This window comes from Mustela erminea, chromosome 11 (assembly GCF_009829155.1).
Source record: "Mustela erminea isolate mMusErm1 chromosome 11, mMusErm1.Pri, whole genome shotgun sequence".
Lineage (NCBI taxonomy): Eukaryota > Metazoa > Chordata > Mammalia > Carnivora > Mustelidae > Mustela > Mustela erminea.
This window is the reverse complement of record NC_045624.1, coordinates 95,212,854-95,238,775: the sequence shown is the minus strand read 5'-3', so window position 1 is coordinate 95,238,775 and position 25,922 is coordinate 95,212,854. Positions and strand designations below refer to the sequence as shown.

At 48.3% G+C, this 25,922-nt stretch overlaps 1 protein-coding gene across 1 annotated transcript in view; it reads right to left on the bottom strand.

The window, feature by feature from the left end:
- The window catches only part of ABCA13 (ATP binding cassette subfamily A member 13), a 323,477-nt gene that overhangs the window by 92,957 nt on the left and 204,598 nt on the right, over positions 1 to 25,922 (bottom strand). Inside the window, exons 44-48 of the mRNA XM_032305346.1 lie at positions 23,736 to 23,834; positions 18,617 to 18,686; positions 15,020 to 15,138; positions 12,438 to 12,525; positions 6,614 to 6,722 (exon numbers count right to left, since the gene is read on the bottom strand). Coding sequence (XP_032161237.1) covers positions 6,614 to 6,722; positions 12,438 to 12,525; positions 15,020 to 15,138; positions 18,617 to 18,686; positions 23,736 to 23,834 — 485 coding nt within the window. The remainder of the gene's footprint in view (positions 1 to 6,613; positions 6,723 to 12,437; positions 12,526 to 15,019; positions 15,139 to 18,616; positions 18,687 to 23,735; positions 23,835 to 25,922) is intronic.

The window sequence follows — 25,922 nt, the reverse complement described above, 5'->3', positions numbered from 1 at the left end:
CTACTTTCCTTCCGACATCACGGCTCTGTTTCCTTAGTCACTGTTCGTCTCCTTTCCTGCTCCACCCAACTCCTCCGGCTCTTCTGTTGTCAGTTTTTATATCATCTTTTCCTCTGGGTTCTTAGGGGATATTCTGTGCTTATCCTTTTCATCAAAAATTCTGAGTAAGGGAGAGAGCTGCAATCAATAAGGTGATTCTCTGTATCTAGCGAAAATGTGTATTACCAGCCCCGCTTTAGCCGGCTCCTTTCTCACTGAAATGTCTCTGACACTGAACACTGTGTACACTGAAAGCGTAGGACGTGCAGATCCACTGCATTTTTATACTGTGATGTGATCGCCATGGAGCAGGTCCCAGCCAGCTTCCGCTTACCCCACTCTGAACCTCAGCCTGGTCTTTCCCACTGCTCTGTCTTCGGTTCCCAGAGTTCACACATTTCCCTGTACTTGCGTGAGTGTGAACTCACAACATGTTGTGACTCCAAGGTGTGGGGCAGCTCTGGGACCACACTGGATGTGACGGCTGGTGCGTCCCTTGGTTGCTGTTCCTCCGAGATCCCTCACTGAGATCCCATCTCAGTGTTCAGACCCTCACTCCCAGAGTGTCCCCTACGCTTCACCCCAGTGCTCCCAAGTCTCTCCAGACCCCTAAAGCAGAGGAGGGAGCCCGACACAGGACTCCATCCCAGGGCTCTGAGATCATGACCTGAGCTGAAGGCAGACGCCCAACCAACTGAGCCACCCAGGGGCTCCCATTCATTCTTTTTCTTAAGCCACTTTATGGACTATGAGTGATGGACATATAAAAAGCAGCAGATACAGGAGCCTGGGTGGCTCAGTCGTTAAATGTCTGCCTTTGGCTCAGGTTGTGGTCCCAGGGTCCTGGGATTGAGCCCGGCATGGGGCTCCCTGCTCGGCGGGAAGCCTGCTTCTCCTTCTCCCTCTCCCACTCCCCCTGCTTGTGCTCCTTCTCCCTTGTGTCTCTCACTCTCTGTCAAATAAATGAATAAAATCTTTTTTAAAAAGCGGCAGATATTTAATGTGCACAACCTGATGAGTTCAGAGCTAAGTATACACCTGTGAAGCCACCACCACCGTCTTTTCCATAAGCACACCCTTTGCTCCCCAGACATTTCTTCCTACCCTATCTGAATCTCGGTGTCTCTCTACCTACCTACCTTGTCTTTATTTTTGTGATAAGAAAGCAATCTAAGATCTACTCTTTTAGCAAATTTTTAAGAACACAATTCAGTACTTTAAACTCTAGGCTATAGGCTGCACATTAGATCTCTAACACTCATTACCTGTATAACTGAAACTTCATACCCTTTGACCAGCCTCTCCCCATTTCTTCCTCCCCAGTGACCCTTGGTACCTGCCATCCCACTCTCTGCTTCTGTGACTGTAGCCCTCTTGTCTTCCCGGACAAGTGAGATCCTGTAGTTTTTGTTCTTCTGTGTCTAGCTCAATTCACGGAAACAATCAAACCAATGAAAAGATAACCTATGTGATGGGAGAAGATATTTGCAAACCAAATATATATAAAGTTGATATCCAAAATATATAAGGAACTCCTGTAACTCAGTATCAAAACAATAACCTGAATTTAAAAAATGGGCAGGGGACCTGAATGGACATTTTTTTTTTCTTAAGATATGTTTATTTAGGGCGCCTGGGTGGCTCAGTGGGTTAAGCCGCTGCCTTCGGCTCAGGTCATGATCTCAGGGTCCTGGGATTGAGTCCCGCATCGGGCTCTCTGCTCAGCAGGGAGCCTGCTTCTCCCTCTCCGTCGGTCCCTCCCCACCAAATATTCATGCTTTCTTTCTTGCTCTATATGAAATAAATGAATAAAATATTTTAAAAAAGAATGCACAAGGTTGAGCAGAAAACGGTATAGAAAGAGGGACACACTATGTTGACAGAGACAAGCAGGTACACAGGATGACAGGTGTACGGGGCTGGCGCACAGAGGGGCCAATGCACAGAGGAGCTGCGGTCATAATGACCGGGAACACCTGAGGTGGGGATCTAGGGGAGGTGCCGGGGAGACCCCCAGGGGTGGGCCGGGCAGGTGGAGAGAAGCTGAGGAGCCACCGGGCCAGACGTGGGAGGACCCGTAGGTCACGGGGGAGGGTTTGGTTTTTATTAATAGTGATGATTAGTATGATGAAACCAGAGGGATGTGTGATCTGAGGAACACGTTCCATGGGTGACTGTCGACACTTCCAGAGACCCAAGACGTGGGCCGGCGGCCAGGGGAGCACAGGGGGTGCCCCCAAGACCTCAGTCCTGGCACCCGGGTAAGAGCAGGTGGTGCCTTGGGCCAGGGAAGTATGTTGGTAAAAAGACAGACATTCAGCATTTCATGTGCAGAAGGGACAAGATTTGCTCCTAACCATGGGACGTGCATGGAAAGGCACGGTTACGATTTGGGATTGGGCCTCTCCACCGACCCCATCTCCCCTGGAATCCTGAGAAGTATTACATGGCAAGTATCCCAACTCCTCGCAAGTATCCCAACTCCCAATAGGAAATGCGGGAAGGAATAAAGCCACAGATGTGCCCTCCGCGCCGTGGTCTTCTCCTCTATGGACAAACTCCCATGGCCGCACCTGCATCCCCCAGGCCTCGGGGAGCACCAGCAGACCACCTGTCCCAGCACCCAAGTGTGTCCCAGCCATCTGCACAGTCACGGAGCAGGACACCAGTGCAGGAGGAAGGAGTCTACCTGGAGAATTCACTGTGCAAACCACATCTGCTCCTGGTAAGCCAGCGCCGGCCTCCCGGGACTGAGAAGCCGACTCCATTTAAATGGATTATACCACACACCTGCGTTACATTGAGCTTGTGCTTACGAGGGGCTCCGAGAAGCTGCCCACATGCTGGGACACAGCAAGGGGGCCCACCCCAGGCTCTGGAGACTCCTTTTGGGGGTCTGGGTCTCTAAGGTCTCTAAGGTCTGCCTTAGAGATGCAGGAAGTTCCTGCATCTCTAAGGCAGGGATGTCCGTGTCTTGAAGACGCTGTCACAGGCCCGCCGTGATGAGAGCAGGCTGTGCTGTGTGGTACAGTGGTCATACAGCTGGTGTCACCAGGGTGCCCCTCGGAGCCCGGTTCTGGGGAGCCGCTGGGGCCCAATGGGGAACAGGGCACAGGCTCTGCTCTCGGGGCTCATCCAAGCTGTAAGTCGGCAGCTTTTGTTTCAGTGTAACAAAGAGGCAGGGAGTCTAGCTCTGCCCATTCCCAGCTGCTGAGACCAGCACCCAGGGGAACCCAGGACACTCCTGTTCCCAGCCGTCCCCACAGGGTTCCTAATCAACCCTTGGCTACTAATGCGCAAACCTTCTCCTGGGCGCTCTGATTGGTATGTCCCCTCTTCGCGGCCCAAACCTTCCTTTGGCACAACCACCACCTCAACAAGGCACATGAGAATTGAAATTCTGACAGAAACAAATAAAATATCACTAAAGTTTCCAATAACAGAGGATAAATGTATTTTTCAGGTCAGCATGACTTTTCAACCAACAAGGATTCCACTCCTTAAAAGAGATGTTCCCGGGATGCATGTCGTCTCACCCGGGAAGCCAGCCCCACGGGACACAAGTAGACTGACCCCCACCTCAGGACACCATTGTTCCCGTGACCCCAGCCAGTGACCCAGGACACAAGGACTTGACCAAACGCTGGACTCAAGACTGTGGCTCACAGCTGGAACCCAATTTAACACTTACGTGTTTAACTCAAGCTCTTACGAGTTAAGGTTCCTTTTGTAACGACAGCACTCTGCTCCTTGGACACGGAAATTTTAGTTGCGATCATGGTTTTTATCTCCTGGGACACAGGTTTCAGCCCCTGCCTGATTCCTCCTCTCATCTCAGAGCTGTCTAGACAGCATGCCCAGTCAAGCCGGGAGCCCCTTAGGATCTCACGGCAGCATCGGATCTCCACCGTACCCAAAATCTCTACTCCTTTATGGTCCCCACACACACACACACACACTGTTACTGATGTCACACAATTACACTTTGTATGCCCCGTTCCCACTAACTCAGATCTGTAGTATTTGATGCTTTTACCTTTATACCTTGTATAAGAGTAAAACGTAAAGTTAAAAACCAAATGTTCCCTTTCACTCTCTCCTCCTTCCCAAACTTCCAGTCACTCCTTGTTTTGCACACGCGCATGTGCACACACACAGTTTCTGTTCTCACTCATTTTCAGCAAACTCCCACAGAACAGGGACAAGTGTTCAGTCTCCTATAACCCATAGCCTCTCTCAGCGTCTTTCCACCCATGGGATTTCCATCCTTACACTTCCACGGGACCAGCTCTCTGGAGGCGACCAGCCTAAGCCCTGCCTTCTCCCACCTCCTAAAGCCCCATGCAGAATGGCTCCCTGACGGGCTTGACCACCATCTTTACCAAGGAGAAGGCTGGAGGGTTTCGCTCACCCTCCTTGTACTGAGCTTGTGTCCCTTTCCTTTTCTGAATCCTACGGCACATGTTCATTCAACGTGTGACTCAAACCAGGCATCTCTGTGCCTGTACACACCATTTTACCCCTTCTCTGAACACGCATTTCTCCTGACTTAGTTCTTTATAATCCCGTCTGGACCGACCAGGACCAGATTTTGTTCTTAAGACCTCAGATTTCTGATCTATATCCTTTAAACCCTTTCTTTACATTTCCTTACTTGTCAAGTTCTTTAAATTCTCTCCTTTCCCCACGACTAATGCCTCAACCTTTTCTCTCACCTGTCTGCATGTTATAATTTCATTTTTTTCCCTCCAGAGTCATGCTAGTCTTACATGTGAGCAACCAACTTCCAACAGGTCACTTGACTGCAACCGACCTCTGCCCTTTAGCCCATGGCTTCCCGGTTATTTAGTCTAATACATCACTTGGATCACGACATTCTCTTTCTCCAAGAGAGGTAAAGGCTGTCTATAAGGAAAGTGTATAGTCCTCACTCTGTTAGACAAGGTCAAGCAGAATTTGGCCTCAACCAACCACAGCTGTCTCTCTACACTCACCTTTACGACAAGGTCAAAGTGGACTCTGCCACTGAACTTGAAAGGACACTATGATTCTCCCAAATTGCTAATAATATAGTAGCTTTCAATCAAACTTTTGCCCATCCTTCAAGATCCGTGGTTCGCGACACCTGCCCAAGAAGCGGTTCTGCTTGTGCCCTTCAGAAGTGACCCCTCACTTCCTGCAGCAGTAGAAGGAAGGCTCTGCTGTCAACCAGACCTAGAGCCACAGCATGGCCCCACGGCCTACCCTGCCCAGAGCCATTGCCAGTAGGCAATTTCTCTTAACCTTGGTTTTCTAATCAGTGAAGTAGGTTAATACTGGCCGTCTTACAAAACCGCTGTGAAAAATGAAATGACACCACGGGTGTTACATCTCAACTAGAGACCCCCGTACACTCAAAGCACTTACTGATAGGGCTCTGCTGTCTGTCATCTGAGGGACCTCCGTGTTTTTCCTATTTTTCTTAGGCATGCATATTTTCACTTTTGTATATTACCTACTATTGTTCCATCATAATTAAAGTGTCACAAAATAATTTAATCTTATTTTATTAAAAACTTGGTGGATAATGGGGGCGCCTGGGTGGCTCAGTGGGTTAATGCCTCTGCCTTCGGCTCAGGTCATGATCCCAGGGTTCTGGGATCAAGCCCTGCATCGGGCTCTCTGCTCAGCAGGGAGACTGCTTCCCCCTCTCTCTCTGCCTGCCTCTCTGCCTACTTGTGATCTCTCTCTGTCAAATAAATAAATAAAATCTTAGAAAAAAAAAAAACTTGGTGGATAAAGGAAAACAAATATGGAAGTAAAAGATAGGGCTAGGGTAAAGCAAGAACATTAGGGTAATCGCTCCACGTTTATGCCCAGGAAGACTGACGCTTCAACAAGTACATCTTGTGAATATATTATGATACGTGTGGCCTGCTGGTGCTTACACACTTGATGACTTTATGACTTTATTTTTTTTTAAGGAATCTGGAAGAATTTGATAAATTACAATGTATGCCACCGCAGGAAACAATAACATTCCCTTAAATCAATAGTTTCACTCTGGATTCCAGAAATGAACTTGTGTCAGTTTTTTCAAAATAAGTCTTCTTTAACTAAATATCAAATAATGTCATTATTTCAGTATAGGAAAGCACAGGCCATGAGTCCTTGATCAGCTTAGATAATTGATGAGTTGAAGGGGCCCAGCTCAGAACAGACGATGATGTTTGCCTTCCCTACAAGATGGGTGATCTCTACTATCTACAAGATTACTCCATATAAAAATGTCCTAAAAAGAAATCATTTTGGGTTCTGTAAGATTAAAGTCACAAGGGGGGGACTCTCTATCATTTCTGACCCCCTCACTGTGCAGATTTGGTCGTTAGTGCGAGAAGCTAAGACCAGTAAATGATCCCAAACAGAAGCCAATAGGGCCTACCACTTTGCATGTATTTATATGGGAACAGGCTGCCCTAGGAAAACCTTCCCACCACGCTTCACGTTCATAGGCTTGATCTTTTCTACCTCCTCCACCTTTAAAGACATTGTGTTTTGAGTGCAGCAATTGATAATGCATGAAAAACGACATTACCGTATTGTCTCCAGTCCCGGTCGGGCGGTAAGTGTCTCCACAGTATCAGGTTGTTCAAATGATTCAAGTAGGAAGGTAGGGAATGGAAGCCCTTCTGATTGTACCACACCTACAAGAGAGAGGTGACATAATGGCTCTCGTGAAATTAGTTCCTCAGTCTTCATCAGTAACTCCTGGACACAAAGGACACGTGTCCGTTAGGTTCAACAGCACCTGAATGTCGGGCCCAGCACCGTGTCCCCGCATGGCTGGCAGAGAGCAGTGAAATTCTCTGTCCGCTAATTTTATATTTATCTCAAGCATATAATTTCCAGCTAAAAATAGATGAATTTTCCCCAGAACAAATGTGAATGTTGCTCTATAATTATATTCTCACAGTGAAAAAAGAACCTAAACCCATCATTTTTTTTTCTTTCCCTGTTGGTAAGCTAATAAAATTTGACCTGCAAATTAAAAGCTGAGAAAATGATCAGAAAAAAATGATTACTTTCAAATTAATAACTGAATGTGGAACATTATTTCTCAAAATAAATGGAACTGAGCATTTGCTGAGCGTGGAGAATAAAGTCGCGCGTCCGTGGGACAGGCAGAAGACGTGAGAGAGAACAGGAGACAGACAGTGCTATTACAGCCGAGATAATACGGAGCAGGAAAAGGACTAATTGAACCATCAGTATCTGTGTTTCGAGATATCAACATTTTAATGAACTTTTTTTTTCTTTTTTTTTTTTTTTTTTTGAAGTACACTCGGTGTGGAAAGCTGGGGAGCTGTCTTGGAGAGATCTGAGGACATCACCGGCCACTTCTGGTCTTGACTCCATTGACTGGACAGCTCGCTTCTCTAGTGCTGTCTTTTCTGACCCAAAACCACTCTCTGCAGAAGCAGATCTGATCCCCATGAAGTCAGAACCTGCTCAGAAGAACCTATCCAGGCCCACACCGTTTGCAAAGTGAGGGCCACACCTCAAGTCCCTGGCTCTCAACTGCATTCTTTTCCACTTCATGCCACTAGAACCCGTTGTCTTCCCACCAGGATCCCGGGGGCAGCTGTGTGTTCATGGGAATGGCTGAGGGACACACTATCTCTCATTACTTTCGAAAAAACAACTCCCCTACCAGACAAGGTTCCCCGAGTCTTTCTCCCATAGCTCACTTCCTTAAGCAATTCAGAAAACAGACCCCTTTCTCTGTCATGCCAGCTACTCACCCTCCTCTTGAAATAGTTTAAGGTCATAGAGATATTTTTGTGAATTTTTTTTTTTTTTTTTAACTCCAAAGAGGAAGGCATCCCATTTGGGCAGGACTAACCATGGGACCTAGGACATCGTACGGTCTTCTAGGGTGAGTCTGAGCAGATCTAAGATTGTGTAACAATTTTTTAATTTATTTTTATTTTTTTATGTTTGTATTTTTTTTTCTTTTAAAGATTTTATTTATTTATTTGACAGAGAGAAATCACAAGTAGACGGAGAGGCAGGCAGAGAGAGAGAGGGAAACAGGCTCCCTGCTGAGCAGAGAGCCCGATGCGGGATTCGATCCCAGGACCCTGAGATCATGACCTGAGCAGAAGGCAGCGGCTTAACCCGCTGAGCTACCCAGGTGCCCCATATGTTTGTATTTTTTAAGTAAGCTCTACGCCTAATGTGGGCTTGAACTCGTGACCCCGATCAAGCACTGCCAACTCCACTGACTGAGCCGCCCAGATGCCCGCAAACGTTAAAGACACATATGTGTGTTTGCAAACTTACAGATGTGTGGAATTCACACACTTTGTTCTGAAAAGCATGGGAAGGCACAGTTTCTGTGATGGGGGGGTTGGCACTGAACTGGGGGCTCATGTCACAGACCAGGGCCACCTTGTGCATCCAACAAGGATTCCTCCCATGCAGACCCATCCTGCCATGACTGGTCTCTCACACACAGGTCCTGCCATATTTCTGGAAAAGAGAGAAAGCTGGGATCCTGCTGAAGTCAAGGGACAGGTGAATACAGTAGAAAAAACCCTGCCAGCAGACACTGGAACTCCCGGCATAGATGTCTGGGACCTGGCTCTGCCCCATGCCATGACTCCCTGACTGCTTCACCAGAGGGCAAGAGGAGAGACTATAGTGGCCTTTTCCCTAGGTCAGGGTTTTCTGTTTTCATTGTGTTTCATTTGTTTGTTTTAATCTAATTTATTTAAAAGCAGGGTGGGGTTCTTTTTGACTGAGGAACGACAGGGAACATAGGTATGGAGACTGAAGTGTCATTGCTGTAGTCAGTGGCAGCGTGGCTGGGAGTTCACTCACACCCCATCCCACTCTCCAGAGGTTCATAAACACCTGTGTCTGATTGCATTTACGACCCCGCGTCCTCCACAGCCTCCGTGCAGCCCTATGCCTCCCCCCTCTGAACATGAGCTCAGTTGCGTGGCTCGGTCACGTGGCTCTCTCTGGCCAACAGAATGTGGCACAGGATGGGTTTGAAAACGGCTCCCCTGTGCCTGCAGCCCCTCTATGCCTCTGATGAGTGGAGTCCCCCACATCATGCTGAGGAGGCCACAGCCAACCCCCCACACGTGGGCATGAGTGACCAGGTCCATGCCGCTGAGCCTCCAGCAGGAGGATCCCTGGACTCCGGACCTGATAAAGACGTACTGTGGCAGCCATGGGGATCCAGGGCAGCATCTTACACAGCACTGTCGTGGCAACGGGTGGCTGATACACACATTGGTACCGTACTCACAGGAACCTCATTACTGTCATTAACACAGAAAACAGATGGCATTGGTTTTAAGATCAACATGTGGGTGACAAAGAAACATTTAGAGAAATCTGGAGATTATGGGAGAAAAACTTTAGAAGTGCAAGGGGGGAATGGCAAGAAAATTGATATCGATAACAGAAGAGATGCAGTTCAAAACATCTGGTAAAGCATCACCTGTGGGACCTTCAAAGATAGAAACTGTGCCCAATGCACTCCTTGGCTGGGGTCTGCAGGTCTGGAGACAAAATGCCAGGAGATGGCCCCAGAATGGAGACCAAGTCAGGGGTGTGGCAGCTGGAAGCTGCAAGGGTGGTGCTAAGTGACCCTCTCAGGGAGACAGAAGGTCATCTGGGAACCTAAGGGGGACACCCCATTGTACCCTGACAGTCCCAAAACACCAGGGCATCCATTTAGCAGGAGCGGCGTGTCTCAGCAAGAACCGTGTGCAGCCACGGACCTCAGGTGGATAAACAGCCCACAGGACCTCCCAGGGAGCAAGGTCAGGAGGGTCCTGCCAGCAGAGGACACCAAGGGAAAAGGGCTCTGAGCCCGGTTCTCTATAGGCAAGAAGCAGCCTGCTGCCCAAAAGTCATATTTCCAAATGTCCCCTCATAGGTGGCCATCGAAGATGACAAAGAAGCAAGGGACAGAGAGCAACCAGTGGCCGTGGAGAAGGTAGAGCAAGACCACACCCAGGGAGCAGGACCAGCGACAGGTGAAGGGGCCTCAGCCCGGGGAGGGACGCCGGAACACTTGCTGAGCACAGGCCCCTCGGACCAGTGAGCTCAACGACCGTTCCTTGTTGATGCTGGTGATGGCCTGGGGTTCTTTGCCATACAGAATCACCTTGCCAGGGAACGAGTAATTCACAGAGGGGGAGCATTCTTGACCTTCTGTTTCAGTTCTGTTAACTGGCCCTTCCTTGGGATGAATTTTAAATTCTTTAGGTAAGTAATATATACTTTAGGGTGATCTGAAAATTAACATTTCAGACTTAGCAGAGTCCAAAGGAAGAGCTTTTTTTCTTTCCTCTCTTCCTCCCCGTCCCCCTGGCTCCCTGCCCCCCGCCTTCCCTTCTTTTTCTTCCCTGAAGAAGGATTTTCTAAAACACGAGGCTATGTTCTGCAAATAAGATGTGGGATTTCCTTCCCCGCCAGCCTGGAAGTCAGGACACAGGAAAATCTGGTCACCGACGGAGGACATTAATCTGCTTTCAAGAACACATTATGACACCTCAAAACAGACCTTTCCTCTCAGAGCACGAGTAACTGTGTTTTAGAAAAGCAACTAAGTAGCTGCAGAGGGAAAAAATCCCTCCATGGACGTTCAAACGTCTCAGATCCCTCCGAGCATGGAAGACTGTGTGTCAAACCCTGGGCAGGGAGCGGCGGCCTTATCTGAAGTGCCTACATTCTAGAAGGTGTTTGGACTAAACAAGCTGAACACTCCAGATGTGTACAAATAACAAACAAAGGCCCCAGGACAGCCATTCTACAACATAATACTTTCATTCACCCTGGTCTATTTCTATGCAAATTTCCCATTTTCTCCACAAAGAGGCTATGGAAATCAGACAGCGTCTTACAATCCTACCCTAAAGGCCAAAGCCAAGGCCAGTGGTAATTCCTGAAAAGGGAATGCAGTGATTTAGTATGACATCAGCCACCAAGAGCTCCTGGGGACCTTCAGACAGCCAACGCCTTCACAGCCACTGAGGCACCCTGACTCCCTAGCTCCTTACAAAGGGGATTGTTCCCCAGACATCCCGATACAATGCACATGCTGGCCTGTATCTGGAAAATGACATTAGAAACTGCAGAAGTGGGGCATCTGGGGGGCTCTGTCAGTAAAGCGTCTGCCTTTGGCTTGGGTCATGATCTCAGAGTCCTGGGATCAAGACCCCACATGGGACTCCCTGCTCAGCTGGGAGGCTACTTCTCCCTCTCCCTCTGCCTGCCACTTCCCCCTGCTAGTGCATGCGCTCTCTCTCGCTCTCTGACAGAAAAAAAAAAAAAAAAGGAAAGAGAAAAAGGAGCAGGTTCCAGGAAGCTCAGACTGCCAGTCCCACATGTCTGTACACCTACACGCTCTGAAGTTTGTTTTGGACTGGTATAGATTGAAAAGGTAAAATATTCTCAGAAGAAACGAACAGATTCCTTATACCAATTTGGCACATTTTAGTACTAGCTGTATCAGACATTCAAGAAGCCAGCGAAGGTATTTTAGATTATTTTTCTCCCAAGCTATGAATCCTGATATTTTCCTCGTGAGCAATCAATCTTCTCTTGGGTGCTGCCCGCAGAGGAAGAGAGACAGGAAGAGTCCTCAGCTAAAGGAGGGATTTGTGACCAGGGGTACATGGTGATGGACATTCTTTGTCCGCGATTACCTAGTGAAATACGACGGTTAAAACTACCATCGGGGATTATACTGTGAATCATGAATATGAAAACTTGCTCAGGGATTACACTCTGAAATACTTGTGAAGATACTTGGTTCCACCAAGGGGAGCCCTGGCAGTCACTCGCCCTTGCCGTGGTCCACGAAAGTCTGACCAGAACGCAGGACCCCACACCACCACGCAGGAACCCCCACCACCACACTCTACCCTTTCTAGATTTCTCTCCCAATAGGCACCGACACCAGACTAGTTCACCCATCCCTGGCAATGAAAGCTTTGAATCTCTGGTCTTTCCCCATCTGAAAACAGTGTCCTTCCTTCCTCGGAGAATTTCTGCTGTGAGTCACCACCTCTGAGTTACCATTGGTGGACCAAGGCATGTTTCCTTGGATCCACTCCCATTCCACACAACTGAAGAGCCCTCCCACATATTCTCGGCAATACCGAGGGAAACATTTCTAATTCACTGGGATCGTCCCAGCAGGGCTTGAAAACCAGATCCATACTAGCAATTCTGAGTAAAAACCTCTTCTCTGTGCTGGCTCTCAGTTCACCCAGCCTTCATAGTAAAAAATGCTAGGGTCTGATTCGGTTCCCCTCATGCCCATGAGTATATCTGCATGCCAAGTTTCCCCAGATACTCTCTAACACAGGAAGGAAAAGGAGGGAAACTCTTACCTTCGCCAGAGTGTCTGGTTGCGATGTATTTGGATTTGCATCTTGACCTTGATCAGGCAACTGCACCCCGAAAGACCAGCCCCCAAGCCTGATAACAGGAACAGGTGTTAGTGCTTTATTTTCTATTTTGTTTACTTTTTTAAAAGATTTTGTTTATTTGACAGAGAGAGAGAGAGAAAGGGTGAGCACACACAAGGGGCGGGGAGAGACAGGCAGAGGGAGAGGGAAAAGCAGGCTCCCCACTGAGCAGGGAGCCTGATGCAAGTCTTGATACCAGGACTCTGGGATCATGACCTGAGCCAAAGGCAGACGCTTAACTGAGCCCCCGAGGTGCCCCAGGAGTCAGTGCTCTAACCATTGAGCCAGGACATCCAAGCACAGGACACTCCATCACCACTAAGTAGTTAGGATGGCCTGAGAACAGTAGCCCCCTAATCATCCACCTTTGGTGATATGACCGCGCAGGGGCTCAGGGTACAGACGGGCTTGGTGGGGCTCCTGGATCAGACGTCCATGGTGGACCTTGTGTATTCAGCAAGTGTGGCTAAGACTTGCTGTACTGGAAAGTGTCCTATGGGGACTGATACTTGGTTAGGAAATGCCCGTCATGTCCAGGAGGGGGTGATCACCAGCAAGCTAACTATTTTAATTAAAAGTCACTCCTCCTGCAGATTGACTATTCTGATTTACATAATCATAATTTACATAGTTTACATAATTTGCATAATTTACAATAATTCACATAATCCATCACTCTTTCAAGCTACCCCACTTTGCACTGTTTTGCTTCCCTTCTCTGCTTCTGTCCTGTGAATCACCCCATCCAGGAAGGTACAGAGGACTTCAGCTGGGGTCAACTTCCTCTTTGGGCTCTCACAACACCCAACATCCCCAAGCATTAATTCACCTGTCAGCCCAGGTTTCCACGGTCTGTCTGCTGGTTTATCGCTCACGCGATAAACTCTGTGAGTTTCCCTGGGTGGGGACAACACCTTTTCCCTCCGTATCCCACGGGCTGTGCTCTGCAGTATCTGGAACCTGCAGAGCTCCCAAAACTGTGGGGCATTAAAAAGGAAGGCTCCTACTTAATTCTGGATAGAGTAAGACTGAAGAACAGCCTTCCGTGGACAGTCCCGCTTCCCTGAGCAGAACTGAGGCAAAGGAATAAGGATACATTCCCACTGGGCTCAGTGCATTCACTCATTCACTCATTCATTCATTCATTCATTCCAGGGTGAATTCACTTGAGAGACAATGAATGGGCACCTTCTAGGTGCCAGATATTATGCTGTGCCCCAGACATACAAGTCCCGCCTTCGCCTGGGACATGTATAAAAACACAAGAGGTGATCTTGGGGGCATCTGGGTGGTTCAGTCAGTTGAGCTTCTGACTCTTGATTTCGGCTCAGGTTGTGATCTCAGGGTCAATGGATCGAGCCCTGCATCAGGATCCGTGTGCAGCTTGGGCTCTCTCTCCCTCTCTCTCTCTCAAATAAATAAATCTTAATAAATAAATAAATAAATAAATAAATAAATAAATAAATAAAAAATAAAATGATCTAAGAGAGGGGCAGCAGGAGTGGCAGCGGAAGCACACTGGGAGGTGTCGGGGGAGGGAGCGCTGCTGGGGCAGCGAAGGTAGAGAGGATGTAGGAAAATCACAGGGTGTTCCAGGCCCTGCAGAAGGGCCCAGGGAGGCTTCTGTATTGAAGAAACAGGATGCACTTGAGGTCCCAGGAAATCTGCTGGCATGGCAAACGTGGCCTCCATCGAAAGTGATGAGCAGCGCCCATCCCCACACCCCTCGTCCAGATCCCCACCCCCACCAGGCTCAAGGAGATTCAGCACCAAACAAGAGCCTTCCCAGAAACTGCCTAGGATGGCAGTCGGCCCCACGTCCACATGTCAGACGCTGCACGGAGAGGGAGATCTCAAAGGAGGCCATTTCATTATGCTGGGATGTTAGCTGCCCTTAACCTCCAAACAGGTAAACCACCTCTCGGCTCCGGTGAGGGAATCTCCATTGATAGGACCCCCACCTCACCCCTACCCACCAAGTGGGAGAGCGAAAACGAGCAGTGAGCAACCTTGTTAAGGTCGGCAGCATTTCTTTGGAATTTTTATGAGCATCAACGTTAAACATTTGACTTTTTTGAGTTTTTAAGAATGTTGGCATTTGAGGGGGTGCCTGGGTGGCTGAGTTGGTGAAGCATCAGCCTTCGGCTCACATTGTGACCCCAGGGTCTTGGGATCAAGTACCACATCAGGCTCCCTGCTCAGCCAGGAGCCTGCTTCTCCCTCTCCTATTCCCCCTGCTTATGCTCTCTCTCTCTCCCTCTCTCTCAAATAGATAAAATCTTTAAAAAAGGAAAAGAAGAAAGAAAGAAAGGAAGAAGAAAAAAAGAGAATAGAAAAGAGAAAAGAAAGGAAAAGAAAAGAAAGAAAAGAAAAGAAAAGAAAAGAAAAGAAAAGAAAAGAAAAGAAAAGAAAAGAAAAGAAAAAAAGAATGTTGGCAGTTGAAACAATAGGCTTTCCATAGTGACCTGAAGAACAGAAAAGACCCAGGGACAATCTGGACCCACCTGGGTCTCTCTGACGGCACCAGCAAGTACTCCTCCAGGTGGAAGGCTGACAGGTCCAGCAGAATGTGCCCCTGGCGGCTGGTCAGGTAGGGAGCCCCAGCGCTTGTGTTTGGACACTTCTGTAATTGTTTCCAAAGAGGGAAAATAGAAACTTTGTTATAACCCACACACAGCCTCTCTGAAATCACATTCAACATGACTTTCCCCAGCTTCCTTTTCCTTTTCTCATAACTTCTCTGTGGGTTTTTCCGTGCTCTGGTTTGCTAAGCTCCTTGAGAGTCACCTGCGTTTGAGAATTATACCAGAATCCCACCGTGACCTTCGCCTGCAGTTTTGACCGGGAACTTCACATCCTTCTCTGCAAGCAAGTTTGGGTGAATTTGCAAGAACTCAAAAGGGAACAATATTTCCATGGGGAAATCTGGCATCTGATGAAATTGAGGCACTGAGTTGAGGGCCACTACGCAGGAGAACTCAAGGGACAGTGTCTCGCACAGAAGTCCCATAAGTAGAAGCCAAACGGCTCTGGTCCAGCACTCACTGGGAGGGCTGACACCTGCCCAGAGCCACGGACTCCTCACTGCTCAGAGAGGCTCGCCCCAGCACCGTCAGGATCCAGACTCTTGTTTCCCAGAACAGTCTAGAAAAGACAACCCTCTCAGGCAGCTACACCACCAGGACTCCCTTCAGCTTCTAAAGCTTTCCCATCCGCATGCTGTAAGTGAACCCAGCCTCCCCCAGCTCCTAGGCTTTCTAGGGTTCGGACACCCATAAAAGGACGGCAAAGTAAGGGTCATAGATAATTGCAGATAAGGCTTCCAGGTTTGTGATCAAACGGACAGGAAAGGCAGGGAAAGGAATGAGAGTCATTATCAGTTTCTGCCAATGTCAGTGACCTCAGTCCAGGGGAACGCAACACCCTGTCTAGTTTCCCTACCTCCGGCTTCCTTTCTAATCCATCTGGATTAGATGGACACATCTCTCTAGAGCAGCCGTGTTCACTCAGGTGCCCGCCTTGCAGAAAAATTCAAATTCCAATCAAGAAGTCAGGGGCACTAGAACATGTCCTCAGTTTCTGTTTCTAACCTTATCTGTTTGGTTCCATTTGGTTCCACCCCAACATGCCCTCTGTAAGCTGAATACTGGCCTGCGAAGGTGTCAGGTCTGAAACTTGGGAAAGTACTTGTAAGGGCTTCAATGGCAAACTTTGCAGACGTTATTCAAGTAAGCATGGAAAGGGGAGACTCCTGGATTGTCAGGGTAAGTCCTAAAGCAGGCACATGCACCCTTGGAAGAGGGAGAGGCAGAGAGAGAGGAGGAGGACAAAGAACAGGAAGGAAGGAGGCAGCAGAGGCTGGAAGGGATAGGAACAGACTCTGTCACCGCCTCCAGGCAGAGCGCCCTGATTTCATCCCTGTACACCAGTTTTCAGACGACTGACTCCAGGCAGTGATAGGATGGAGTTGTTGCTTGAAGGCACCCTATCTATGACAAGTCATTACAGCAGAGACAGGAGGCGAGTGCCCCCTTCACTCAGTCTGTGGGAAGCCACGCTCTTTGTCGATGGTAGGCTTTGAGTCATATCTTGGGGTTCTCCTGGGACAGTGAAGCCTGAAACAACCCCTTGTTCTCCGGGGCCAGCTCGATTCCAGTGCCCTTGCAGTGGCGCTGTCTACAAAGCAACATGTCCCCCTCAGAAGCAGGGTTGCCCTGGAACACTGCTGTAGGTTCGGAAAGACTCACACAATCAATGAAAACCCCAGGGAATGGGCGTATTCATGCACACCGGGGCCTCTGGATGATACATGTGAATTTAAGGGGAGAGAAATACTTTGCCTTCCAGTAACTGGGCTCAGCATGATCTCTGGAGAGTGGAGACCCAGCGCTGGGTCCTGGCCGTCCTCCCGCACACCGTGTGCGGCCCCTCTGGGCCAGCCTGTAAGGCGGCACCATTCCGTGTGGCGGTTCTGAACTCCACCCGGACGTCCTGTCTCCTGGACCAGAGTCCTCTGCCTCCCAAAGTGTGGAGCAGCATTTCTCAAAGTGCGTCCCAAGGAACCCAGGTCCACAGACAGGAAGGAGTCATTGGTCGAGTAACCAGCAGGGAATCCTGTGTCTGTTCTAACCCACCATCGGCGCCAGCACGAGCTGGCATCAGGATGGGCTGCAGCAAGGGGACCCATTTGGTTCCGCTTTATCTGCATGTCCGAGGCTTGTCTGGCTATGTCACAGGAACCTTTCTTCCCTCCGCGCATAATCCTGCAATGTTATGGTTCACGCAAGTTGGCGTGAATTTAGGAACATCTCTGTTCCTTTGCCACGGACACCCAGTCTAGTGACAACAGAGCTAAGGCAGCTCATAGGAAAAGGTGCTGATTGAACAGAATGATTAAATCAAGGCCAGGAATAAGGGCACAGAATGAAAAATTAGTGGTTTCATAACAGAAGGGAATAAACAAGAGAGGGAGGAATCCATCATTGCGTCCAGAAAACCGGGTGCCAGAGGTAGCTGGGCTCTCCCTGCAAAGGAGCACGCAAGAGGGCTGAGCAGCCAGATAGCCAGGTCCCGGGGACATGGGTGGAGTCTCAGCAAACTCTCAGGTCAGCCACCAACCATGCCTTTGCCACGGGGCTGTGCCACTGCTCTCACTCACGTGCCACGCTCTGCGTCAGAGAAGAAAACAGGCCAGATCCATCCAGAAAAAAAACCTCCTCAAGTCACTAAGCTAGTAAAAGAAATATATCCCATGTTCCACTAAACAGAAAATCCCTGGAAACATGGGCTTCATGGGACCATGTTTTCCTAACAGACCCTTGGTCCATTTCAACTGCTTTTCCTTTCTGGAAATGAGGATTGCACATTAGCTTGGTGAGTGTGGCTAACAGGCTTTCTTATTAATTACCTTTTGAGATTTGCTTTGAGATGAGTTCCAGTCAGCTTTCCAAATAAGTTCCAATTCCCACCCTGGCGCAGAGTGGAGAGCTTAGAGCCCCGCTTTAACAGTGGAATCCGTACCCCCATCTGTTTCTATAGGACAGCCATAATCCAACAAGACGGGTGGTACCTTAGCTTCTAATATGTAGCTCTCTCCACACTCCAGAACGTATAAGACAGGACGCTGGAGGTCATCCTGCCTTAAAATTGGGGGAAATGTCTCCCCAAAAGGCAATTCTAGCTTCTTTCTCATGAATTGAAGATTAATTTGCTTACTAAATGCTGTCAGAGATGTCAATGGTCATGAACAGCAGAAAATGAGTAGTAGGGTCACTGTAGAGCCCACAGAACATGCCAGGTCACTGGGGAGCCCACAGAACATCCCAGGTCACTGTAGAGCCCACAGAACATGCCAGGTCACTGGGGAGTCCACAGAACATCCCAGGTCACTGTAGAGCCCACAGAACATCATATCATGTAAATGTCCACTCTGTGTACTGTAACTTTTCCCAGAACCAGCTAATCAGGTCAAGCAGAGAGTCGCAGAAGCTCCCTGAATTAACGGTGATGAAGACGTCGTAGACGTCGTAAACAGAGTACGCTCATTTTTGTGACTTGAGGTTTGAAACCTACAAAGGATATAACACACCATAGAAACCTACCAGGCAGCCACAGAAGTCGGGCGTTCGGGCCTGAGACAGTGGATCCGCGTGCCAGCATGAAGAATTCCTCCTAGCAAACAAAGGAGAGACTCAGGATGATCTTTCCGATAACAGAGCTCCTTGATTTCCATAAAAGCGAGTTGCACCAGCCCAGAGCCGCTCGGGAGATAGTTATCTCCTGCTGCAGAAGGCAGAGCTCTTACATTTGTTTTCACAGCTTGAGCTGCTAATCTGATGACAACGTTTCATTACAATGACAGTATTTCCATTCTATTAAATGATGCTCACTTGGTTGGCTGTACAGAAAGTGCTGCCAAGGCTCCCAGGGACGTGCGCCGGGGCCGGGGGCTCATCTGCCTGCGCAGACACCTGTTCTCAGGCACTCTGCTCTGTGCACCACGCCAGCCAGCGATAAGCACAGGAGCTGCTAATTCGGCTTCGTGGCGCGACACAGCGATTTAATCAGCATTTAAAGAAAAACAAGGATTAATTTTCCAGTATGAAGAAAGGCTGCTGGACAGAAGCGGTGAGAAAAGGACCTCGTGGAGTGGCTCCAAACCTTTCATTCCGAAGTTCCCCGGGTGCTCTCACCCTTGGAGTCTCCGTCTCTTTTTTCCTGATGCTCATAAATCAGAAGTTGCTTTACTAATAATCATCCCTCTCTCCTCACAACTTGGTCAAGAAGGGAGGAAACGAACATTTCCCGAACAACAGACACGCTGCCAGGGATTTTTGCCAAAACGTCCCGCTGGCCCCACTTTTCAGAAGGGGAAATGGAGGCTCTCAGAGAGAGCTCGTCCAAGGTCACACTGAGTAGGACGGGTCTTTGGTGCCCTGACTCCTGGCTCTGGGCTGTGCTGCTCCCAGGTGCTCCCACCAAGGTGCAGAGCATCCAGGCGATGACAAGAAGACCCTTGCTCTGTCCACAGAAGCAGGTCAACAAGAACCTGGCTTCTTCCGGTCTGGGATGTGGCATTCAGGAATGCTGGGTTTCGGGTCTCCTGAATGCAGGGAAGGCTGAGATTCCTGTCTGGTATGCATTTTGAATCTTGGAATGAGGGAGCTGCCCTAAGGGCCTGATCTCAGGAGGAAAGGGCCCTGAGACACAAAGTTGCCTAAAGAAACAACAGCCTTTCCCACGGGGGCAGCAAGGGCACCCCAGCCCATCTCAAGGCTGTACTGGCTTCAAGCTAACACTGCCTTGCTCGTGGCCTAAGTCCCTCGGTCTATAGCAAACCTCACTCACTCGCCTTGAGTTCTGCAGACCACTGGCCTGGAGAGCGAAGGACCAGAATTTCCCAGAAGACCAGCCCTGACTGCACTTGAGAACACCTGCCAATGCCAGCAAGTCTGTTCAGGGTCCTGTGGACAGGTGACTCAGCACCACGCACTCACTTCTCTGGCACGGAGACCCTCCCCCCTGCTTTTCCAGCACCCTCCCCTCTAAAATTCTCCCGCTTGGCCTGGAAGATGGCCTTTGGGACCATAGCCCACCTTATCTTCCCAGATGGCCAGCTTCCTGAATGGGGCAGACTTTCCTCACCCACGATCCCTCGTCCCTCAAGTATCAGGTTTCCAGGGGCGAGCCATGGAACCTGAGTTCAGAACAGGTACCCGGTCCAGTAACAAGACCACCATGGCACATGAGCTGAGCGCTACTCTTTCTAGAGAACCGGGAGCCCGGGATGCAGAAACAGAGCGGTGTTAGGAACTTGCCCACGACACACGGCAAAGACAGGGTAGAGCTGAGACGTGGGCTCAGGCAGCCGGTGCCTGAATCCGGGCTCTCTGCCCCTGCCCCACCAGGGCAGATCTGCGCACTCCTCGGGATCTCAGGGCTTCACCTCAACATCCTGAGTCTCCCCTGAAGCAATGTGTCACCGACTGCTCCTAGCTGCGGACCCAACTTCAGGAGCCCTGGGAGTCAGAGGACAATGAGACGGTTCCTCATACTGCTACTGACCGTCGAATCATGGAAATGACCTTCCACCTCTCCCCACTTGGTTTTCACAGCTGAGTGAAAATTAAAAAATCTGCTTCCTTCCACTCTTGTTCTCTGTAAAGCATCAACAAGCACGGGTGGGCAAAGGGACCATTTTGTCTCAGAGACGGAGGGGAAAATGTCACCAGATTACAAACCTGGTAAAATGAAATTAAATACTGAAAGCTACAGGTTGCCTTTCAAAAACTGGTAACTTTATGCACATTTTAAAATTTAAATAACACATCATGTATTATGATGGGAAAACTTGTATTTTAGGTCAGGCTTATACCACAATTAATTTTTTTGGAGCTCTTTATTACCTTCCGTACAAAAAGAGGTAAAAGTCAGGCATTCATCATCATACCCTTACATAGGAGACTCAGAGGAGCGCAACAGAAAAATAACCCGTAAGCAGAATCCCACTTAATATCTTAAAGATTCCTCTAATTTAATAATCAAATGATTGGTCAGGTATGCCAGGAAAGGAAAATATAGATATCCCTAAATTCAAGACTAGCTTTCACTTACAGAAGGAAATTTACTTGTCTTAAGGAAAACATTTGCTTCCATCTGGGATCTTAGGAAATCAAGCCTATTTTTGTCACACGGGCAGAAATTATTAATATATTATTAATTATTCATAGTGAGGGGCCCAGGGCTGTCTGCCCCAAAATATGCAACCGTGATATATTGATTATTTTGGATTAAATTTACAGAAGAGCTCTTGCTGGTGGAGGCCAGACACTCAGACCCTTTGTCCTAAAAGCAGGAGAAATGTCTCCCTGAGGAAGGTAACCTCTCTTCTTTTCTGGAGAATCCTGTATAAGCAAACCTTGCATCTTCTTTACCAATTGCCTACCCCAAGCCCAAACCTCTTTGTTTTGTAGGTTCTTTACAAATGTATTGTCTCTTAGTCTAAAAGGTGTCCAGCCAATTGCTTTGGTCACTTCTTTGAGCTCCCATACATACTAATTAAATTTGTTTTTCTCCCGTTCATTTGTCTTACATCAATTTAATTATTAGACCTGCTAAAGAACCTAGAAGGGAAGAAAGGAAAAGCCTTCAGCCCCTAAAATAACATTCTTGAGTGAGGCAGCCTCCCCTCCCCCACCCCTGGCCTTTTGTTCTGGTGACCAAGACAAAGGGGCAGGAAAGGTTACAAAATAGGAATGGTTAAGAAGAGACCCTGTGCATTTCCCCAGAAAAAAAGGAGAAAACCAACACACAGATTCTGGAAGGAAAAGAAAGGCTGAAGAGAAAAACCAAGGAGGGTGAGCTAGCTGCAGGGGGGTGGGGAGGGCAGCTGAAGGAGGGGGTTCTGAGCCTGGGGAGGGGTGAGGATGGGGAGCCATCCAGAGTGCCAGGAAAGGAACTGCAATGCTAAATATGTTCTGCTGTTCTTAGCACTGAATCTACTTTTTCCCTCTCTGGAGAAATTTGATAAAGAGATGTCCTTTGGGGGCACCTGTGTGGCTCAGTCCTTAAGCGTCCGCCTTCGACCGAGGTCATGATCTCATGGTCCTGGGGTGGAACCCTGCATCAGGCTCCCAGCTCAGCAGGAAGCCTGCTTCTCCCTTTCCCTCTGCAGCACCCCCACTTGTGTGCGATCTCTCTCTCGCTCTCAAATAGATAAATAAAATCTTAAAAAAAAAAAAAAAGTCCTTTGATCAGTCAGCCACACTCCACAGGCAGGGCCAGCCCAGTTCTCCGCAGGCCCTGGGCTGCTAGTCAGTTTCTCCAAGCCTGTTTTACATCCCACCCTGCCCTCCGCTCCCCCCCCGCCCCCCCCCGCCTGGACACAGCAAAGGGACGGACACAAAGGTATTGCCATGGAAGCTCCTGCTTAGTAAATGGAATTACTTTGTTTTTCAACACCAGACTACAGTGAGGCGACATAATTAATTTCCCATTAATTCGTTCATACCAAGCCCCTAATAGTTATTCCCTCCTGATTGATGACTTGACTAATGCACCGATGTGTCCTCACCCATTAGAAAAACCTACTGCCAAAATTGCATTATTGTCTAGATTTTTATATTTATGACTCCAAAGCGTACGCTTTGGTACTTAACACATCCTTGTGGTTTTATCATGTTCCCCACGTGCTCTTCCCGGAACTGTCCATTCCTGGAGCAGGGCCAGGTCGGACATCAACCCTGGTTCCTCCCACAGCACTGCTCTTACAGTAGATGCTCAATAAGTAACAGTCAAGCAAACTGAGAGAGGAAATTCTTTACGAAGAAAGGCAGGCTTTCACAAGTTTCATTAAAAAGTTGTCTCGATGTTATCACTTTCAAATCTTAGAAGGAAAAAAATCTTCAACGTAATTCACCTCCAACAGGTGAACCATTTTAAGTTCCTTTGGTTAAAAATAAAAAATACAGTCTTTCCATAAGTACAAGTTTTCCCTAAAAGTAAGTTACCACACATTTCATATTTACTTACTACTTCATGCTTTTTATCTTTGGGTTTTATCAGACAAATTGAATACTATTAGTTATTAATTTTTTAGCTATAATATAAAGCTTGTGTTTGTGTTTACCAAGGAAAGAAGGGACAACTATGTAGCCTAACTGACTCCTTAGGCTAATGTATGTCACTTAACATTGCAAGGGGGCTGGGTGGGGGAGCTGAGTGGCTCAGTGGGTTAATCCACCCACTCTTTTTTTTTTTTTTTTTTTAAGATTTTATTTATCTGAGAGAGAGAGAGAGAGAGAGAGAGAGATGAGAGCGAAAGCATGAGAGGGGGAAGGTCAGAGGGAGAAGCAGACTCCCTGATCAGGAAACCCGATTCAGGGCTCGATCCTAGGACTCCAAGATCATGGTCTGAGCTGAAGGCGGTCATTCAACCAACTGAGCCACCCAGGCACCCCACACACTCTTGATTTCAGCTCTGGTCATGAGCTCAGGGTAACGGCATGGAGCCTCAGGTGGGTTCTGTGCTCACCATGGAGTCTACTTGTCCCTCTCCCTCTGTGCCTTCTCCCCCATCTCTAAAATATATAATTACAGTCTTTTAAAAAGAAAATAAAATGAACCTGCAAGGGCAAAGACCAGTCAGGCAGGGAGATGGTTCTCGAGGTCTGCAGAGTTGTGGGTGGAGGGCACACTCTCAGAAAGGCAACCGATACTTACAGGTTTGGGTTCAAATCAGCACAGAGTGGATCCTGATCTCCAAACTTCCTCAGAAGCAAGTGGGTGAGTTCCTGGCCCTCGCTCCCGCTCCCACTGCTGCTTTATCGGAAGACAAAAGGAATAAGATGGCCATGTTAGTACTTGCTGGCAGAGATCACAGGACAGCACGTCCTAGATGAGCTGATCGGGGCACTGGACTCTTAGATCTGTGATCGCAGATAACGCTTACTGTTGAGTTAGTATAGTAAAGCAAAACCATTGTTACATATTAATTGTTACATATTAATGCTCACACTGTATTCTTGTCCTCATCTTCCCACTTCTGCAGCATTGTCATCTTTGACATTTTTGCATGGCATTTTAAAACGAATTTTAAAGGCTGCAGAAAGTTTCATCACATTAATATATTAAAATCTATTTTAAAAATTCTCTTAATGTTGGAACTCTGGTTTGTTTGAATATTCTATTGGCCACTCTGCAATAGAAGTTTGTATTTTTATGTTTTTGGTTTTTTTTTCTATATGTGAGCTATACGGAACAACCGTTTTCTTGGTAAATCCTGTGTGTGCTTTAAGTAGACAACGATTATCATATTTATTTTACTGGCACAAGCATCAGAAGTCAGGTGATAGTTGCTGAGGAACAGCCAAGACTTAATTTCCTTGCTGAAGACACCGCGGGCGGTAAGACACACTATTCCTCTAACCCGGGGAAGTGTGGAAACAAACTCTATTACATTCCATACATGGAATGAAAGAGATACCTTGACTTGAGAAAATGGAGAGGAAAAGAGCATTTACATCTGTCTAAATTGTACTCATTGGGAGTGGCCTCTTTGAAGTAATTAAAACTCTGAATTACTACTGCATTTCCAAAAGAAAGGAGGTTTATTACTTCCAGAACTTATATCATTTATTCAAAATGCTTCTGAATAGACATGGTAGGGAACACTTCCCCCATAAAGAAAAATGATGTACTACTAGCATGAGCGGTTACTTACACGTAGAGGGTGGCCTCTAATCTCTTTGGAAAGCAGCAGGTTCATTAACAAATGCGCAAAGAATGAACAAAGGTTCATTTTAAACAACTTAAAACAGAAGCTTTCCGTAAGGAATGTAAGACCCCGGTGTCATGTCCAAACACGGACAGGGTTCTGATTCCCGAACAGGGTTCTGAATCGCCCCGGCAATCAAATACGGGGGGGTCGAGATGCTCAGTCTTACTGAACCTCCACGACCCAGAAGCACCAATAAAAGCCCAAAACGAAAAGCAACCTCAGTGTTTCCCACAGTGCAGCCTTCTGCCCAGATCAGATTTGACCGAGATTTCAAATTTTCCTAATCCCCTCAGTGAGCCTCCAACACACCAAACAATGTTTCTTCAGCTTCACATTGACCAGCTGCCGCCCCCGTGACCTTCCTCGTTACCTACACGCCTTGAGAAGGGAACTAAGCCCCCCCAGCACCCCTCGGACCTTGCCATCTCTGGGCAAAAGCTGCCCAGCACTGTCTTCCGGAAGGCTGCACACCGCCCCACTCCTCCCCTGCCCGGCCAAGTCCAACCTCACCCCACCCCACCCCACCCCACCCCATCCCACCCCATCCCACGGGGCCAGACCCACCTCAGCCCAACCGAACCTCACCTGGCCCCGCCTCGCCCCTCCCAGCCAATCTCAACTCCACCTGACCCCAGCTGGCCCCGCCCCTGACCCCCCCCCGCCCAACCCCATCTTGCCCCGCCCATCCAGGCTTGCCCTGCCTGGCCCCGCCCAGTCCCACTAAACCACCTTGATTGGGCAGCTCCTCCCTTGCCCTGCAGCTTCCCCAGAAGTGCATCCCCTCTCCCTGCACTTGCTTCTAAGTCATCTTCGGCATTTGTGCTCTGAGTTCCTTCTCCTGTAAGCCCTCCTCTGCCTCCTCTCTCTTCTCTCCTGTTCCTGCCCAGTGGCCTGGAGACCTTCACCACTGGCTTTTGACATCACCAGTGGTTTTAAAAACCACTAGTTTTTAACTGATGATCCTCTCTCATCACAGGAGAATACGACCCAGGGGAGAAAGGACACCAGGCTTAGGACTGCAGTTGGAACCAGTAGATTCTCAAAAAAAATTCATGAAGCAAACTGTGATCTTATGACTGGGCTAATCCTTCATCACTACCCAAATATTTTACCTCCTTAAATATGGTCTT